This window comes from Sarcophilus harrisii, chromosome 1, assembly GCF_902635505.1.
Source record: "Sarcophilus harrisii chromosome 1, mSarHar1.11, whole genome shotgun sequence".
Taxonomy (NCBI): domain Eukaryota; kingdom Metazoa; phylum Chordata; class Mammalia; order Dasyuromorphia; family Dasyuridae; genus Sarcophilus; species Sarcophilus harrisii.
The window spans coordinates 477,079,937-477,100,091 of NC_045426.1; the positions used below are offsets into that span (position 1 = coordinate 477,079,937).

Below are 20,155 nucleotides of genomic sequence, written 5' to 3' on the forward strand. Positions count from 1 at the left end.
TTCAATCTTTTTATTTGGGAATGAGCAGAAAGAGCTGCTTTGAGTTATTAAAGTAGTGGTGGAGTCAGCACACATACACATACATAGATATGAATCTAGCTATTATTCCTTGGTTGTAGGAGAAGAATACAAAATAAAATAAAAGTGTCCCTAACAAAGTCCTACTCTGGCAGGAAGATGAACCTGACTTCTCAAAAGTTTTGCCATTCAGACTTCAAGCTCTGACAGGTCTTACCAAGCCAGAGAGCCTTGGTGATTGAGTGTTAAGTACATCATCTCAGGACCAGTGGGATTTCAAAAGGTTTGTAACCATAAGTTTGGGTAACAGGTGGCAAATGCTTTTGAACACAGCAGTTCCTGATGGACATTTAACAAATAATATCACAGGGTGCAGGAGGCAATGAGATATGTTAATGCAGGGAGTAGCCTCTTATGGGACTTTCATTTTTATAAGTATCATAGATTTAGAGCTGAGAGAAACCTGAGAGGACATAGAATTTTTCATTTTACAGATGAAGAAATTGAGGCAGAAAAGTTAAATGACTTGCTCAGACTCACACAGCTAGTTAGTATCAGAAGAAGGATTTTTACCCAGATTTATCCAGACTATAAGACTAAACATATATCACATTGTTACTCCTTCAGTGGTGTCTTATCAGAAGGGTTTACTCCTTTTGCTACCAAGCAAGCCTAAGTTCTTATTTATCCTAGAGCCTCCCAGATTTAGAAAGGGCAGACTGAACATCATAAATATAAACTCAGATTTCCAGTTCTTTCTGGCCAGCTTGTATAGGAAAAGCCAGATGAAATCTGCCAGTGTACACAGTTTCATTGAATGAGAATTCCTTATAATAGGAAATGTGGAACTATATTATCCACAAAATAGAGACAAAAAGGGATTTATAGATTGGTGAAATGTCACTCCTTCAGGCAATTTGAATACTATAATCTCTTTCCATAAAATATTTGAGGCTTGCCCAAAGTCACAGGACAAAGATTGAGGTTTTATTTATGTTAGGAAAGAATCATTCTTCGTGAGAGAACCATAAATAAAATGAGAGGAATGGCACAGTACCATTCTCAGTCCTGTTTCATTTGATGATTTTGTTAATGATTTGAATGAAACAGAGAGAACATGACATGAAGCTGGAAAGGACAGTCAAGATGGTGAAGGCTAGGATAAAGATCTAAAAAATTCTCAATAATAATAATAATATAATAATAATCTTTGCGGGGATAAAGCAAAAAACAAAACAAAAAAGTTCTAAATCAGAACTAAAAATATCAATTGCATAAGTGCAGGATAGGGGAAGTATGACTAGATAAGAAATTCTAGGAGAAAGACCAGGGGGTGATTGTAAGCTAACTTTCAGGCAACAATGGGAAAGAGCCAATAAGTGACTCTTAGGCTGCATTAATATAAATATTGTGTCCAGAAATCTCCACTACTGTAATGCTTCAAAGTCTCACTATGGCTTGGAAATGATCCTAGGAAGTGAACATCTATACCTGAGCTCTGGGAGGTTCTACCAAGGTGAAAAATATTTGCGTCAGGGTGGACTTGGCAATGGATTCTGTTGCCTGAGAACCAGCCTAGCCTAAGTATGAAAAATCTAAGAACCAGTGAGTTGATTATTTGCACATAGCAACTCAGAGACCATAAGCTCCATTGTTGAAACTCACACTCACAGAAAAATTGTATATCCTGAAAGAATTGGAGAAATGCCTAGAGAAAGTGTCAGCTCTATTTTTTTTTTGAAGTGGTCAAACTATATATCAATCAGTAAATATTTATTAAGTGACTATACTATGCTAAGCACTGGGGATACAAACAAGAGACAAAACACAATCCTTGCCTTGAAGTAGAGTAGAGTACTTATTCAAGATTCATTTTCAGGGAAGACATTGAAAGCTGGATTATGTCTTGAGAAGAGAAAATAGGATGGTGAGGGGACTTGTTTAGTCTTGAGAAGGTAAGGACTAGGGAGTAGGGAAGGGAAGTAAGAGGACATGATAGTTTAAATATTTGGAGGGATATGGAAAAGGGAATATATGAATCCTGCTGTTTCTTAAAAGGTATAGGAAGAAGAGTGTGTGTGTTGTGTAAGACAGACACAGAGAGACATAGACACACATCCAGAAATTTTGAATTAATGTAATAACTAAATACAGTAGACAATTGAAGCTCTCTAAAGTGGAATGGGCCATACTGAGAAGGACTAAGTTTTTCAACAGTGAAAACTTGAGGTCAAATGATCACTTATTATGGATATTATAGGGGTATGAGTGGGTCTGTGTCATACCTGAATTACTTTAAAATGCTGAGATTCAATTTCATGAAATTTATGTTTTTCCACTATGTATAAGTGAATATTTAATCAAGACAAATGTATCAAGTTCAGCATGTAAGAATAATTTGGTAGATAAATATTGTAAATTAGTTTGAAGAACAAATTGTAGAGTATTTATAAAGTACTGAAATTTTATTATTTTTTAAAGGGCATTAAACAACTAGAACTCTGGACTGTTGCCTAATTGGATTTTTAGCTGCCTGCCTGGTTTGGATAAATTGATGAGGAAGATTGGAACAAAGTAAGCTTTCCATTACTTCCTGGCTGCCTGATTTAACCTGAGGTTAGGAGCTGATTGAGGTAGGAATAAAATTTAGGGGACAGCAATATAAAAATTAGAACAAACCCTCATGATTTAAAAATTAAATTTAAAATTAAAAATAATTAATTAAAATTAATTCCAGAAGCCTGTTTTACTGAATATTTTATTCAAGATAGTTTACCTTTAGTAGCTTCATGAGACCTTCTAACTGGACCATCAACTCTCTCCGGCTCTCCTGAAGAGCGGACATCCTCTGTTCTAGCTCATCCTTGCGTTGTCTGAGAAAGAAGCAATTGTGATCAGAAGCAATACTTTCCCACTCAACTATTCATACCTTTTCCTACTGTTGAGATCCCTACCAGATAAAGAATTTGCTTGCTCTCTTCATAATACAGCTAATTACTTGTCATTTAAAAAAAACCTTGGTCTCCCAAAGGTGGAAATATAACAACACACTATTTATACCAGCAGTTTTATTTTTTTAAACACTGTTTTTTTTAAATGAAGAAAGAAGAGGAAAAAAATCTCTTTTAAAATATTTATATGCAAGTAATCTAAATTTTGAACCAAAAAGTATTTTTTAATTTTTGTTCCTTGAACTCAAAGTATCCTTTGAGGAGTCTAGTAAGCCTAAAAACCTGTTTGGGGGTTGTATTCATTGAGTATTCATATGAGGTTGTCATTCATATTGATAGCAAAAGATAGCAATATATATTTAAGAGTGAAGGAGAAAAACAATAATGGAACAGAATTATAATATCTTTGATGAATGGAACTCTTTTACATTCATCTAGAAAATCCAATTCTATTATTCCTCACCATTACTGCATGTTACATAGGATTTTTCCTTCCAAAGGAATCTGAACGATGATCCTGAAAATGAAATCTCACAGCTTAAAAATGCATAGAAGATTTATGCATTTGTGTGCTCATGAATACACTTGTATACTCTTATTTTGTGGAACTTCCCTGCTCAAAAATTTTCAATGACTTCCTATTGCCTATACAAATTTTCTTCATTGGTATATAATGCAATATGACTATAACTTAACTTTATAGCTTTATTTTATCCTACTTCCATTTATATTATAACATCTCTATTGATATAATGAGTCATCATTTTATATTTATTTCACTTGTCCTAAAATGATCTCTTTTGCATCAAGGGAATACCATTAATTTTAGCATTCTAGAATTTGATAAAAAAGTCAAAATTAAATTCAAGCCTGGATGTTTTATGGATATTAATCATATCCTCTCATAGCTTTTTGCCTTGCTTGGCTGAAGTATTTAACAATCATTTATCTGCCCTTTTCCAGACCTTTGCGAGCTCATGCTATCTTTCTAAAAGTTCAGTATCCAAAATTGCATAGAATATTTCAGGGCTTTGTACCAGAGAAGCATACTGATATCTGTTTTATTTCCATGAGTTTTTAATTTATGATGCTCAACATTTTGTTGGCCTTTTGAACATCAAGAAGAAGGCAAAGGCAGTGAAATTGAACTATGCTAAGATTAGTGAAGCAAAGACCAGAGATACTTTTAAAAGCTAGCTGAAGAGTTATAAAAAAGCATTGATTTATCATTTTCCAAACACCATTTTCTTCCTCTATTAAAGTTCAGCCTCTTATTACAGTATATTAGTCACACCACACGCATTTTCAAATATTTTATGATGATATGATTCAATCTAATCTGTAGATGTTCCTAACCTACAAATTGCAATTTCATTCTAAAATGGTTAAAATACATTTTATGTTGTTAGTTTCTTACTATATAATTTTAGATAAATTTACAAATAAAAATGGTTTTTATTGCACAAAATAATGTCTAGAAGTATTAGTTTTCTTTCAAGGAATAGATGTGGTAATGTCATAAAAGTATGTTTCTTGAAATGTACAGAGTAGGTCATCATTCAATAATTTCATTTTTATACTAGAGGAAACTTTGCTCTCCATTTTAGGTTAGCTTACTATGTAACTAGGCCTTGTAACAGGGGATAGATACAATGAAAGGCAAAAGCAAACAAACAATCACTAATCAAGGAGATTGTAATCTAAACTGTATTTCTTTAGAAATACTTAATAATCTAAACTTTTCACTAACTTTCTTCTTTTTTATAAGACTATAGGATTGAGATCTGAAAATGGCCTTAGTAATTGGTTACTTCAACCCATTTTTTTTAAACAAATGAAGGAAATTTTAAAAAATGCCAAGAGAAAACTATCATTCTTCAAGACCATGTGGGGAGGAGGTGACAGAGTAGGAATTTGAACCTAATTGAACATATTGCAAATCCACAGTCAGTAAGGTTTATCATATTGGTCTTAAGGAAAAATTTACATTTTTATTTGTTTATGCTTTATAATGAAAACAAATTGAGATTACCTTTCCTGGGACACAAGCAAAATTATCTGGCTGTTTACCTAGGCTGGAACCTATTCAAGGTAAGACTCAAGATAAGTCTGTTTCTGTAGAATTTACTTGGAGATTATTACAAATGGAGTAGATAATGAAAAGGTTTATGTTTGCAAATAGTCTCTAGATTAGGATTAAGGAGAGCCGGCCTCTTTTATTTTATTATTTCTTTACTATCTAGAAATATGTATAGCATGTTGTTTTCCAGTCATATCCAACTCTTCATAACTCCATTTGAAGTTTTCTTGGCAAAGATACTAGAGTGGTTTGCCATTCTTTCTCCAATTTATTTTACAGATGAGAAAATGGAAGAAAGAGAATTAAATAACTTGTCCAGGATCACACTGTTAATAATCATCAGAGACTAAATTTGAACTCAGGATGATGAGACTTTCTGACTCCAGATCTGTCACTCTATCAACTGCTAATTGTATACAAGATATGTTTTTTCCAATCCATATTTTTGGGGTTGTATGGCATATGCAAATGTGGGAATTAATCAGAATGATGAAGTAGCAATAAACACACTTAAGATTTTTATTCTGAGGGGAAGGAGAGAATACAAATTTAGTTAGTCAGCAAATATTTACTAAGCATCTACTATGTGCCAGGTACTGTGCTAAGCATTGGGGGAACTATCAGGCATGGTAGTGAGAGAGAGAGACAATTAAAAGTCCAATTCTTTAGATATTTAGGGCTTAATTTAGTATAAAATTCAAATGAGAAAACAATCAAAGACTGAATCTCAGTGGAGATGGAGTCATTTATTATGCTGTTTCTATAGGCACAGTAAAGAGGGAAACTGGGGGAAATCTAACATATCCAGAGGGATTTTAAAGTTTTGTTATCATTGTTGCTTCTGTTACTGGCACTTTATGGATCATCTGGTAAAGATAGGGATTAGCTAGGTGGTACGTGAATAGAATGCCAGGTTTTCAGTCAGAAAGATTCATCTTCCTAAATCCAAATCCAGCCTCAGCTTCTTCATGTATAAAATAAGCTGGTGAAGGAAATGGCAAACATCTTCCAGTATCTTTTCTAAAAAACCCCAAAATGGGGTATCAAAGAGTTAGACTCAACTAAAAAAACAATGCTATGAGTCAGGCCCTGTGCTAAGTGCTTTACAAATATTATCTCATTTGATATTACATTTATTTATTATTATAAAAATAATTTTGACCACACAGACCCTCTGAAAAAGTCTCAGAAAAAAACCAATGAGAATTACTGCCTTTTACCAATGAACTCACAAGTCTAGTATTTTTTTTGGGGGGGGGAGGGAAACCAGATTTTTAAGGTTTTTGGAAATTTGTTATAAATATTTCCAGGTATTAAGCAATCTGCCATAGAAGATTGGTATATTATAATATACCTCGGTGGTATATTATAATCCCCATTTTACAGTTGAGGAAATTGAGACCAACAGACTTGCAGTGTCACATAGCTAGTAAGTATCTGATACTGGATTTGAACTCAGGTCCTCCTGATTCTAGGCTTAAGTTCTTGAATTTCATTGCCATGGTCAGACTCGTGCATCATTTTGACAGCTGAGTGAAGGATACTTGAGATGGGAGACCTGCTAGCAGGCTATTGCAATAGTCTGAGTGATAAGGGGATTACTTGTTATATCAGAGAGAGGTAAAGTTTGTACATCTTATGCCTTTCAAAATTTCTAGCTGTAATAGTGACAGCTTGTGCAGTAGATATTACTTATAGCATCTCACCTTAGTCCTTGTTCATAAGGCAAGCCAAGGTAAAGACATAATTTATTCTTGCAGGCAGAAAGTTCTCCAAATGTTCTTGGTGATGCTTTCAAGGTGGACTGTACTTTCCTATGGCTTGGTTGTAAATTATTTAGCTCTCCTAATGTCAGAGTTGCCTTGAGCCACTGAGTTAATGATGACTTCTAAAAATTTAGGAGTCTCACACAATGACAACAATAAAATCAAGGGTATCTTTTCACTTCGGGCTGATGCAAATAATACAAAATGCTTTGTGCTCATAAAGTCTCAGAAAGCAGACATATATATCTAATAACATGAAATAAAGAAAGGAAGAGACTGCAGGTGGTTAACCACATTATCAAATGAAGGATATTCAGAAAACTTCTTAGATTATTAAATTAAATATAATTGTGTTTATCTTGAATATTTTAAAAAAATATTTTACATATCTACATGTCACTTCTAAAAGGAGAGATGACATCCTACCTAAAAATTTGAATCTCTTCTAGAGTTTAGCACAAGATTCTCCACACAGTAGGCACTTTGTAAACTTTGGCTGATTTGAATTATACTGAAAATCTTCTATGGCAGATTGCTTAATACTTGGAAATGTTTATAACAAATTTCCAAGAACCTTAAAAATCTGATTTCCCCCCCTTAAATTTAGACATGTGAGTTTATTGGTAAAAGGCAATGATTCTCAATGGGTTTTTTCTGAGATTTTTTCAGAGGGTCTGTGAGGTCAAAATTATTTTTATAATAATTTTTTATATTTTATATATATTTTTACAATACTAGCATGTTTTAATTTCTATAAAGTAATTACCAATACATCTAACCCATATAAACAAAACTCTTTGGAATCCCTAATAACATAAAAGGAGTTCTGCAACCAAAAACTATGAAAACCATTGGTTTAGACTTTATACAATATGAAAATTACCTCCACTAAAAGAAGTCAGTAATTTATATGTAATTTACTATTTTATAAACTTGTCTTGGACACTGATCAAGCGTACTCTTGTCAGAGGGCTAGTATATGTCAAAAGCAAGACTAGAAAGCAAGGCCAACTTTCTATTTACTATTTATTATCACTACTGTAGGATCATCAAGAACTGTGACAAATATATCAATCACAACTTGATTATCAAGTTGACTTATTGGCTTATGTTATTGTCTGAATGTCCCTGATTATGTCAGTGTCATCTGTCTTAGCTCATAAAATCAAAGTCTGAAGACTACATTTATGCTTGTTGCAGACACTGACATATAGGTAGGTATTCAATAAATGATTTTTAAAATAAAATGTCATTTATATTTTATCTGACCACATTAATCTCATTTATGAGAAGTTATAGAAAAACACGTAAGAATTTTTCAAGATAAAATCTTCTAGAACAGAAAATTACAGAAATCTTTGGGAATTGGTTACTGATTCCAAGATCTACTTCCTACAGGCTGCTGCAATTGTCTGGAGGATGGGGTACTCCATTTAAGGAGTATACTCAGGCCAGCCATTTCTTCATTTCTCACTCAGCTGTTTTTCTTTGGATTTCCCCTCTGCCAGACCCTACATTCTTTTCATCTTCCTTTTTATGAATTATTTCCCCATTAAATTATAAGCTCCTTGAGGAAAGGACTGTCTTTCTTTTTCAATTTGTATCCCTGTAATAAAACCTTATTGACTAATTTCCCTAGCTTGAATGCACTAAGGCCCTTGGTTTCAAAGCGGGGAACACGCAATTCAATGTGTTCTTTATGCAGCAATATTTACACATAAAAAAGATTAAGGTTGGGGAAGGAACCAATTTATTTTTTTAATTAAGATTTAACTTTCCCTCCAATTACATATTAAAACAAGTTTAAAGTTTTGAATTTTAAATTCTATTCCTCTCTCTTCATCCTCCTCCCCACCGTGAGATAGTAAGCAATCAGATATAGGTTATACATATGCAATCATGTAAAGTATTGGCAGGGACCATTTAAAACTAGATGATTGGTATTAATCTCACAAATGGAGGGTTTATAAGTTAGGATGAGGGCTTTTAGAATCTGACCAGTGTCCTTTAAATCAATTGTTCTCAAACTTTTGTTCTCAGTCCATTAAAAATTATTGAGCATCTGTCCAAAGAGTTTTTGTTTATGTGAGTTATATTTATTATATTAGAAACAAAAACTATTTTGAATTTATAGATACACTGAAAAGGTTTTAGAGACTTTCACAATGCTCTGGACCATACTTTGAGAACCAGTGTTTTAAAAATTTTATGACAGATGAAAGAAAGGACTGCTCTGTGATTTCTGCAACAATCTAAAAGAAGCCTGTAAATCTACTGAGATGAACTCAGATAGGGTATCTTTTTACAAAACCTGAAGAGGCTCTGAATTTTAATTCTTACTAACCATATTCATACCATATGAAATATGGGCACAATGGTGATTTCAGTGAATAACTTTTAGTCTTTCTTCAATGCTTCAAATGATTTATGATTTCATTATTGTAGGCACTATGCTTATAGATACAGCTCACAACTATTCTATGCTTTAGTTAAGATTTAATGAGTTTTGTAGGCCAAAAAAAAGAAAGGAAAGAAGGAAGGAAGGAAGGAGGAAGAAAAAAGAGAGGGAGGAAGGAAGAGAAAGAAGAACACAAGATCATCTGCAACTTTCTGGTGAGGAATGTCCATGTTTTTCCCTTCCCCTCAATATAGATGATCCTACTTTCCTTCGATATTTTCCCTGAATACCTCAGGCTACCCTGTTTGACCTATTTTTATGTAATAATAGCTAGCCTTTACAGAGAGACTTGCAAAGGGCTTTGCAAATATTTGCTGCATTTTCTCTTTATAACAATCCTAGGAGGTAGGTGCTATTATTATCCCCATTTTACAGACAAGGAGACTGAGGCAGATGGAAGTTAAGTGACTTATTTAGTCACATGACTAGTAAGTTTCTGAGGGCAAATTTGAACTCAGACATTCCTGATTTCAGGCCCAATGTTCTCACCTAAAAAGCTATTTTCTACCATGTTTTTCCACAATTTAAGCTTTTTCAAGGTGGGGACCACTTACTTTTAACTGTATTCCCTGTATTCCCACTGCCTAGCAGTACAGTATATTCTGCACATTTTGGGAGAGGGTGGTAAGAGAAAAATCAAACCTTTTGATTTCATCAGTATAGGAAATTCCTTCTGTCAATCTAGTTTGGCACCTGCTCTGAAATTTATAATCCCTGGGACATTACTGGGCATTGCAATGCTAAATAACTTGGCTAAAGCCACACAGCAAGTACGTTGGAATTAGGATTTGAATAGGATCTTCTTTACTCCCAGGCCAGCTCTTTGTCTACTATGGCATGCTATTTCCTACAGTGCACTGCACTGGACACAGCAAGTACTTTATATATGCTTGTTGAACTGAATTCATCAGAATTGGGATTTCTGATCCCATTTCTCTCAAGAGAAATAGAAATAGATCTCTCATCTTCAATCACAGAGAGAAATTCATTGTTTTTCTTTTTGCCATATAAGGGCTCAAAAGGAGAATTCCTATTACTTAGAGTGAGAGGAGAAAATAAATTTGGGACAGAATTTCAAATGCTAAAATATTGTTTTATGCCAATATATCAAAGAATTTGGGGTCAAATGTACATGTTAGATTATTTTTTTAAAAATTATTTTTAATAATAATAGTTTTAATTTTTTACAACACATGCAAAAATAGTTTTCAACGTTCATCCTTGTAAAACCTTGTGTTCCAAATTTTTCTTCCTCCCCCCCAATAGAGAGAAAATAATCCAGAAAGGTTAAACATGTATAATTCTTCTAAACATTTATTACTCTGCACAAAAAAATCAGATCAAAGGGAAAAAAAATGAGAAAAAAGACAAGCAAGCAAACAACAACAACAACAACAACAACAAGATAAAATTATGATGTTGTGATCCATATTCAGTCCCCATAGTCCTCTCTTTGGATACAGATGGCTCTCTCCATCACAAGTGTATTGGAGTTGCCTTGACTCATCTCATTGTTGAAAAGAGCCATGTCCATCAGAACTGAACATCACACAATCTTGTTGTTGCTGTGTACAATGTTCTCTTGGTTCAAGTCACTTCACTTAGCTAAAATTTTTTTGCCAATAAACTACAATTGTCAAGAGTTCATAGATGTATTATATATGTGTATGGAGAGAGGGAGAGAGTATTCTGTAACCTTCTATCATACAACAGGAAATTTTCAAGTTGATCCCCTGTGTGGAGGTAATTGTCCATAGTGGAAGCACCTTAATCCATCAAACATGCAGAAAGCATTTATTAAGCACCAACTATGTTCCAGATACTCTGTTAAGTGTTGTACAAATCAAAAATAAGACTTTTCCTGTTCTGAAAGAACTTACATTCTACTGATGGAGGTGAAGGATAGACAAGTAGGACCAGGATATTTACATAAATACAAAATGATATGAGAGGAGGCACTGACAATGGAGGCCTTTTGTAGCACGGGATTAGTACTTGCACTGAATTTGAAGGGGGCTAAGGCTTCCAATTGGTAAAAATGAGAAGAGATAATATTTTAGATATGGGGGGGGCAGATAATCTGGATAAAGAAATGGCTGGGAGAAAAGGAAAGAAATGGGAACAAGTAGGACAGTCTTATCAGATTTTAAAGGATATGGAAAAAATAGTGGGTAAACAACATAGAAAGAGTCTGGGACAAGATTGTGAAAGTCTTTAAATCTCAAACAGAGTAATTTGAATTTAATTCTAGAGATAATAGGGAGCCATGGAAGCTTCTTGAGGCAGGGAATGACACACTCTTTCCTCTTTGTTGTTTTCTTAACTCTGTTGTCTGTTCATCTCAAATTCTAGACATATTTTCCAGCCAAACACTGTAACTCTCCCTCCCACTCCTTTCCTGTTTTTGGTTTTGTGCTCTGAATGGACTTAGCAACATTATTACATTTAAGGGGACATTAGGCAGACCAAAAAGGAGCCACCAATTGTGGAAAGCAAATGACTCCATAGCCTGTCAAGAGCCATTAGAGTGTGATCACAAGATATCACACCATCCAGGAAAGGTACCTCTCTTGGTTAACTTCCCATCTAGTTATATGAAGCACAAAAAGTCACTGAGAAGTAATTTCTTCTATTTTTGTAGGTTTATTGATACTCTCACTTATTAATTATCAGATTATATCTAACACAAGCTGCCTATCTTCCTACTCTTAGAGAAATGGAGGATGTACAACACCATTTAATGAATACATTTTTTACTTGGAAAAATATGGGGAAATATTTTTTGATTTGGTAATTATATATTGTATTATCGAAAATATGAATCAAAGAAAATGTAGCCCAGCTAGTAGAACAAGTAGACAATTAGATTGTTTTTCAGTAGAGGATCATAAAAGGAACATCATTTTTTATTTTCTTAATGTTAGCCATAAAAGAAAGAATATGAAAAACAATTTGATCATCTAGGTGTATGATGTTTCTAATTACCAAGTAAAATTAAAACAACAAAACAAATAAACTGGAGCTAGCTATAAGCTGACTAATTTATTTTCACTCAGTAGGTACATAAGATATCTACTTCAATTAAAGAAACCAGAAAGCTGTTTCCCTTCACATTGGTGAAATTTCTTACTTACCTGAGAAGACGGAGCTCTGCTAGAAGAGTAGGATTCTGCTGGGCCTTCTCTGGGGTAGGCTGGGAAGCCTGTTCATGCTCCAGCCGTAGTCTCTGGATCTCCTGTAAGATTTCTCTTAGGAGAGAAAGATAAAGTCAGAAACCATGAGTTAGCTCACTGACAGCTAAGGTCAGGGCAAATCAAACTAACAAAACAAAGGAAGGCTTATACACTGAGGACAGATGAAGCCAATGATAAGCCCTACACAAAATTGGAAAATTGTGTTTCCCTTCTGAAAATTTGTCCATATCTGTGTTACTGACATTGTAACACATGCACTACAACTTGATCTGACCTAACATAAATACCTACATAACATGAAAAATAGGGTTCTCTGCATTAACAATACATGCATGGATTATATATATGTATATATATGCATGTATATACATATATATTGCTTATCTTTTGAATTCCTCATTCTCATTCTAAGCATTGAAGCTTGGGGCTTAGAGCCTTTCTTCTTCACAATATTTCACAATATTAATCATCTTATATCAGACTTTTTGCTTCATGTTGTTGATGTATTTTTTGAGAAATGAGGAAATAAAACTCTATTTGAAATATATCTAATTCTTCAAGATTTTCTATTGTTTAATATTGTAAATCACTGGGACTGTTACTATGATTAGAATTTAAATTTGAATAATAAAGTAAGGTGTCAGTTTTAGTTTTAAAAAGTAGATTGATTAAGAGATATTTTTCTTAAAAGACAAAAATATGTCTCTCAGTTATTCAGCACCACACTCAGGAACCAAGAATCATGGACAAAAATTCAAACTGAAGAGGTTCTTTAAGAGAAAATAAAGATAAATGATGCTCATTCTGCAGAATTAGATAACCTATACTATAACCCCAAATGAAATTCTTTGCCCTGAATTTATCTGATAACCAAAAGATCAGAGGTTCTTTAAATCTTCAATTAGGTAAAGTTCCATTTTTTATTCTTCAGATTTTCAGCCTAACAATGGAGCTAAATGGGGCAGCCTTTTTTTTCAGGAAAGTGCTTTTAAAAGGATGAGCTATAATTGAATTGATGGATAATACAAGAGTGCTATTGGTGTGACCTTTGTCAGGGACTGAGGCAACACAACCCATTATTGATGTTGGTGCCTTGGCTATTATTACATTTAGGTGGACATTAGACAGACCATAAAGGAGACACAAACTGTGGAAAGCAAATGGTTCCACAGTTTGTCAAGAGCCATTAGATGGGGTCACAAGATATCACATCCTCCAGGAAAGGCACCTGCTCTTGGTCAACTCCCCATCCAGTAATATGAAGAAGAAAAAAAATCACTTAGAAGAAACAAATCACAATGGATAGAAGATGAATAGTCAGAGTCAAAGAAGTGCAAGCCATTTGGAAAGATTGCCTCTAGAATATAAAGTGTAATTAAAGCCTGATTTTCACTAAGCCACTGGCCCCTTTCTAGGACTCAGTTTCCTATTCTGTAAAATAAAGGGTTTGAATCTGTCAGTTCTTTTCCAGCTATGGAATTTTACTGATAATAGTCAAAATTGTCTGATGCTTTTTGATTTACAATGAACTTTCCTTAGGATAGTCCCTCAGACTGATGGAGAAACAGTAGAGTCTTAAGCTTTAACAAGATCCTTCTTAGGCATGCATACTGTACATAGATTCAAAGATGTGAGTTGAAGAGTGCTACTTATTTACTAACAACATAAGGCTTTCACCTTATGACCTAGTCAGAAAGTTACTTTCACCCTCTAGATGGGTGGATGAGCAGCAATGATCAAGCCCAGCTATTCTTTGTTCCTTCAAACTGGCAACAAATGTTCCAAATAAAGTAAAAGAAAATTTACTTATTTTACAATAAGAGAAAAAAGGAAACAAAGAAATAGTTACATTAAAAACCTCACAGAAAAACTTACAGACTGGCAAACGCCTCTGGTGATTGTCAAAAAATTCCATGGGATCACTCATACTTAGCACAATGCCTGGCTAATATGTTCCTGTGTAGCTTATGATCTAAAATCTAAGGGTATAAGACCCATACATGTAGATTGTGATAAATAAAAGGAGAAATGCAGTCAAAATGGAAAAGAAAGAAAGAGAATTTTTTGCTGGGGGGCATAAGGGAAGGCTTTATGAAGAAAAGAGATGTTAACCTATGCAGGAAGAGAAAGATTTTTTTTACCTTTCATTTTTAACACTATTTTACATTATAATGCTAAAGAATCATTAATTTTATCAGATATTGGGGCACTCTAAACATGGAAAATTTGATCCAGTAAGAGAAAGATTTCAATGGGAAAATATGTAGAAATAATTGTTCTTTAGTCATTTTCAGATATGTTCAACTTTTTGATTCCTTTTTTGAGGGTTTTATTAACAAAGATACTGGAATGGTTCTTCAGCTCATTTTACAGATAAGGAAATTGAGGCAAACTGAACTAAGTAACTTGCCCAGAGTTGCCTTCTTCACTCCATTGTATCACTTAGCTGCCCCAAGACACTTTTATAGTCTTATGAAATGCCTATGTAAAATGCACTGAGATAGGAGATGGCAAGAGATAAGATTATGAGAGAAGAGTAATATAAAACTTTCAAAAGGTAGATTGGAACCAAATTGTGAAAACCCTTCAATGTCAGGTTAATGAAGTTATGATTTATCCCACCACCAATAGGCAATTACAGAAACTTTTGTTCAGTCCCATAAATTATTTTGGTCTCATCACCTTTCTCCTGGATATCTGTGATAGCTCCCTTATTGTCCTCTCTGTTTCAGGTCTCCCGAAAGTCTAACCCATCACTCACCCAGATGCCAATATGATTTTCCTTAAGTGCAGGTCTAGACATATTATCCTTTTTCCGGATATACTCAAGTGGTTCCCTGTTACTTTAATCTGCCTTTTTATTTCTTTTCAATAACCCTTTGTAGTTTAGTCATACTAGCCTGTTTACTATTATTCAAACATAATTCTCTGTCTCCCATTTTCATGTCTTTTAACTGGCTTTTCCCAGTGCTCTAAATTCTTTCCCTCCTCACCTAGCTCCCTTCAAGGCTCAAGTATGAGCATCTTTAGGAAGCTTTTCATTATTCTCAGTTATTAGTGACTTTTCCTTACAGGTTACCCTGTATCTACATTATATGGCTCTTCTATATCTTATATATGTTTGTCTCCCAAATCAGGTATCTTAAAGTTTTTACTTTTTTTTTGACTATCCAGAGCTTGTCATAACTACTACTACTACTACTACTACTAGCTAGAATTTACATTCCATATATTATGTATCAAGCACTATATTGTTGTTCAGTTGTGTGATTTTTTGTGATACCATTTGGAGTTTTCTTGGCAGAGATACTGGGATGGTTTGCCATTTCCTTCTCCAGTACATTTAACAGATGAGAAACTGAGGCAACCAGGATCACACAGTTAGTAAGTGTCTGAGACCAGATTTGAACTCAGGAACATGAGTTTTTTTGACTCTAGGCCTGGAACTCTATGCCCTGTGTTACCTAGCCACTTACTAAGCACTTTACAAAACACTTCATTGGATCCTCACAACAACCCTGGGGGAGGTAAGTGCTATTACAACTCCCACTGTCAAACTGAGGAAACTGAGATAAATAATAGTTAAGTAACTTGCCCAGAGTCACACAATAAGTGTCTGAGACTGAATTTGCACTCAGTCCTTTCTGATTAGGCCTATCTACTCTCACTGTTCTACCTAACTGCCCTAAGTATTTTTTAGTAGTAAATGCTTAAAATGCTTGTGGATTAAGTGATTGTTGATTGGCAGCTTTGTGAAAGATAGACTCCTGGGGAAAAAGAGAAATTGTTCAGGATATTTATTATGTTATATATAATACATATTATATAACATATTTATTATATTGTATTTTTTATTACTATGCCACAGAAATGATAAGATTCTGAACATATGAAACACAGTGAATAAAGTGTGTCATTTGGAATCAGGAAGCCCTGGGTTCAAATTCTACTCACATACTTACTAGCTTTGTGAACTCATTTAACTTCTCTAAGGTCTGATTTAATTTTTTACAGAATGAATCATGTTATCTGGCCCAGATGAATAATGTCTTCAAGTCCTGAATGAGTTGCCAGATGTAATTAATTGCTGAGCCACTGTAAATAATATTTAAAAGGTCATGGAAAATGGAAAAGGCATCTCAAGAAGGACAAATATTGTCCCAAATTTTTTTTTTTAAAGAAAAACAGTATAAGCAAACTATGGGCCAATGAACTTAAGTCTGATTCCTGGAAAAAGTCTAGAATTGATCATTAAAGAAATAGTTGATGAACAATCAGAATAAGGAGTGGTGATTAAAAAGAGCCAACATGGATTCATTGAAAACAGGACTCATTGAGAATAAGATAATCTCATTTCCTAGAATACCTTGGCCATAGTTTATATGGCAGGAAAATTCCAGCAGAGAATCCCAAGAATCTATGCTTGGCCTGTGCTGTTGAATATTTGTAACAATGACTTTGATAAAACCATTGAAAGCAGCCTCCTCAAATCTGCTTGGGAGTGCTAATGAACATACTGGATGACAGTCAAGATCCAAAATAATCTTGACAGACTAGAGCAATGTGATGAATCTAATAAGATGAAATTCATTAGAGATAAATATAAAATCTTGTACTATTTGCCAAAAAAATATCAACTTGAATTCATGCTGAAGATATTGAAACTGAAGAAGAGAAAACTCAAATTGAATACAATAACTGTCTTAAAAGTGTGTGCAAGGCTCAAATGTGGATTAGACTTATTATGATTAGGCTCCAGAGAGCAAAACCAGGAGCAATAGGTAGAAGTTAAGAGGAGGTCAATTTAGATTTTAAGTCAAGGAAAACTTCACAACAAGAACTATCTTAAAATAATTTTTCACCTGTGTCCAACTCTTCATGATTCTATTTGGCGTTTTCTTGGAAGAGTTACTAGAATGATTTGCCATTTCCTTCTTTAGCTCATTTGATAGCTAAGGAAACTGAGGTGAAGTTAAGTGACTTGCCCAGGGTCACACAGCTAATAAGTGTCTGAGGCCAGATTTGAATTCAAGAAGAAGAGTCTTTTGCTTTTTCTAATTAGCCACCTATTTGCCTTGTCTTAAAGTAGAATGTGCTAAAAAAGCTATTGGACTGTTCATATCTTTTGACCCAGCAATTCTATTACTAATTCTATACCCCAAAGAGATCAAAAAAAGAGGAGAAGGATCCACATGGACAAAAATATTTATAGGAGTTTTTTGCAATGTAAAATTGGAAATTGAGGGGATTCCCATCAATTGAAGAATGGTTGAATGATATATAATTGTGATGGAATACTTTTGTGTTGTAAAACATGATGAAAGGGATGGTTTCAGAGAAACCTGAAAAGACATGTATAAACTGATGCAAAGTAAAGTGAGAACCAGGGAAACCATTTAGTCAGTAACAGCACTATTGTAATTATAATTGACTGTGAAAGACATAGTAATTGATGATCATGATGACCTAACACAATTCCAAAGGATTCATAATGAAAAAATGTGATTCACCTAAAAACAGAGAACTGATGGATTAAGTAAGCAGATTGAAGCATATATTTTCTCTCTCTTTTTTTTTTTTTTCTTGCTTTTTTTCTTTTCCAGAACAGGGTTAATGTGGAAATTTGTTTTGCATGATTTCGTGTAAAGAAGGTATTTTTTTGCCTTCTTAGTGGAGGAAGAAAGGGGTGAATTTGAAACTGGAAAAGAATTGAATCATGAAAAAAATACAAAGTAGAATGGGCTGTCTCAAAACAGGGGGGTAAAGATCTTCAAATAGTTTCTGACTTATCAGATAGATTAAGTAAAGATTCCTTTCATGTATAGGATGGATCAGATGTCTACTGAAGGCTCTTCCATTTTTCTTGGTGTTCATTTGAAACCTGAATGAGCTCATGAAGTGTCAAGCACTTTTCAAATCCTAAAGGACTATATAAAATTAGTTATTATTGAAGACGGGGGACAAGATGGAAGATAGATTTTTTTGGTACAGAAAGAAGACATCTTGGCAAATGACTGATATATGGAGCAGTGAGTGAGAAGGAAAAAATGAGTTTGAGATTTGAGCTCAAGAATAAGTGAGTGGGAGGATTGTGTACCATCAACAAAAAGTAGGAAAATTCTATTTGGTTAACTATTTACTGTTAAATTCCTTACAGCCCTTCTTCTGTATTGTAAAATTCTTGTTCCCAGAGCTACGTAAATTGAGGGTTACCGTGTATAACTAAATTGCTCTTATATTCCAATTTTGATGTGGCTACATCTCTCCAGAGGCAAGAAAAATTCTTGTGGTCAAGCAGTCATAGTCTTACATTATGAAGCTAATCCTATACTCACCAAAGAACATTTAATGATGAGAGTCTATATATTTAAGGACCAAAGTGCATTCTTTTAGGGAAATTAAAAAAAAATCATCAAAATAGTAAAATTTGTTTAACTTAGCACAGTGCCTGACACATAATAAGCACTTAATAAATGCTTGTCGACTGACTGACTTTAGAGAAAAATATACCGAGGTTTGAATTTGGACAGAAATTGGATTCCTGGTTTGGATACTTAGTACTTTTGTAACCTCCAGCAAGTCATTTCTCTGGGGCTCACATTCTTTATCTGTAAAATGAAGGAATTAATAGATAAGAGGCCTCCAAGGTCTCTTCCAGTTTTAAATTTATTATCTCACGATCCTATTATTTACTCAGAATTTGTAATCCAAAACCTGTAGGCAAGAAGTTTCCAGTTTCATTTTAGGCCTGAACAAATGAATATTAAAACTAATGTGTGTGAGGGTACTTTTGCTTTGATCCAGTAGCAAAAGCTTATGGTCCATTCAGCTAATCTGCAGCATATGCTTACTTAGTACTGAATGTTGGTACTATTCTAGAAAAACATGGAATGAGGTAAAGTAACTTATATGTGAAGTATTAAAAATCATTGCTAAGGAATTGAATAGGTCTGGATTTTGATATTTTATAAACTCTTAAAATTACAGTCAAAATAAATATTCTAAAACATAGAAGTTTCATCATTTCCAAGAAAACAAAAACAAGCAATAGGAAAAGCTTAATATCACTTTCAAAAATAGAAATGACCCAAAGAAATAAAATTATTAAAAAGTCTCAAAAAAAAACTCTGTGTGTCTGAGTTTCTGTTTGTATAATAGACCAAAAATGATTAAAGTCAAAATGCCAAAAGGAAAACATTGAACCACACCATGAACAGAACCAGAGACAATACTAACATTTACTCAAATTATAACAAAATGGATAGTAAACACACTGAAGGAATTAAAAAGAAAAATTATAAAAAATAACATAAGATAAAATATGGAAAGACCAGGTTATTACTAAAGGTTTTAGATTGAGCTAATAACAAGTTCAATGGTTTAAAAATATTTACAAAGAATATGAATCAAATAATATATCAAATATAATTTATGCATTTCTAATTATTTATATTTCCATTGCTATTAAATTAATCAAATGAATATTAACCTGTGGTGTTAATGATTTTATCAGGATGTTAATGCTACATGGAGGCCCTCTTATCTTTCAGTTCCAGAAATTGAATATTGAACTCCATTCCCTCTGATTTTCTTTGTGGTAACTTTACCAAGAAAGCCATTGCTGAGATATGACATACAAGTTAGCCAAGTTTAATCAATCAATCAACTTCTTAGCGAGTGCCCTCTAT

The 20,155-nt window shown here is 33.7% G+C and overlaps 1 protein-coding gene across 26 annotated transcripts in view; it reads right to left on the bottom strand.

Moving 5' to 3' along the window:
- The window catches only part of DTNA (dystrobrevin alpha), a 472,577-nt gene that overhangs the window by 32,940 nt on the left and 419,482 nt on the right, over nt 1-20,155 (bottom strand). For all 26 annotated transcript variants that reach the window (XM_031946436.1, XM_031946432.1, XM_031946435.1 and 23 more), the window contains 2 exons: nt 12,408-12,521; nt 2,795-2,891 (listed from right to left, as the gene is read on the bottom strand). In XM_031946436.1, the coding sequence (XP_031802296.1) occupies nt 2,795-2,891; nt 12,408-12,521 (211 nt within the window). The remainder of the gene's footprint in view (nt 1-2,794; nt 2,892-12,407; nt 12,522-20,155) is intronic.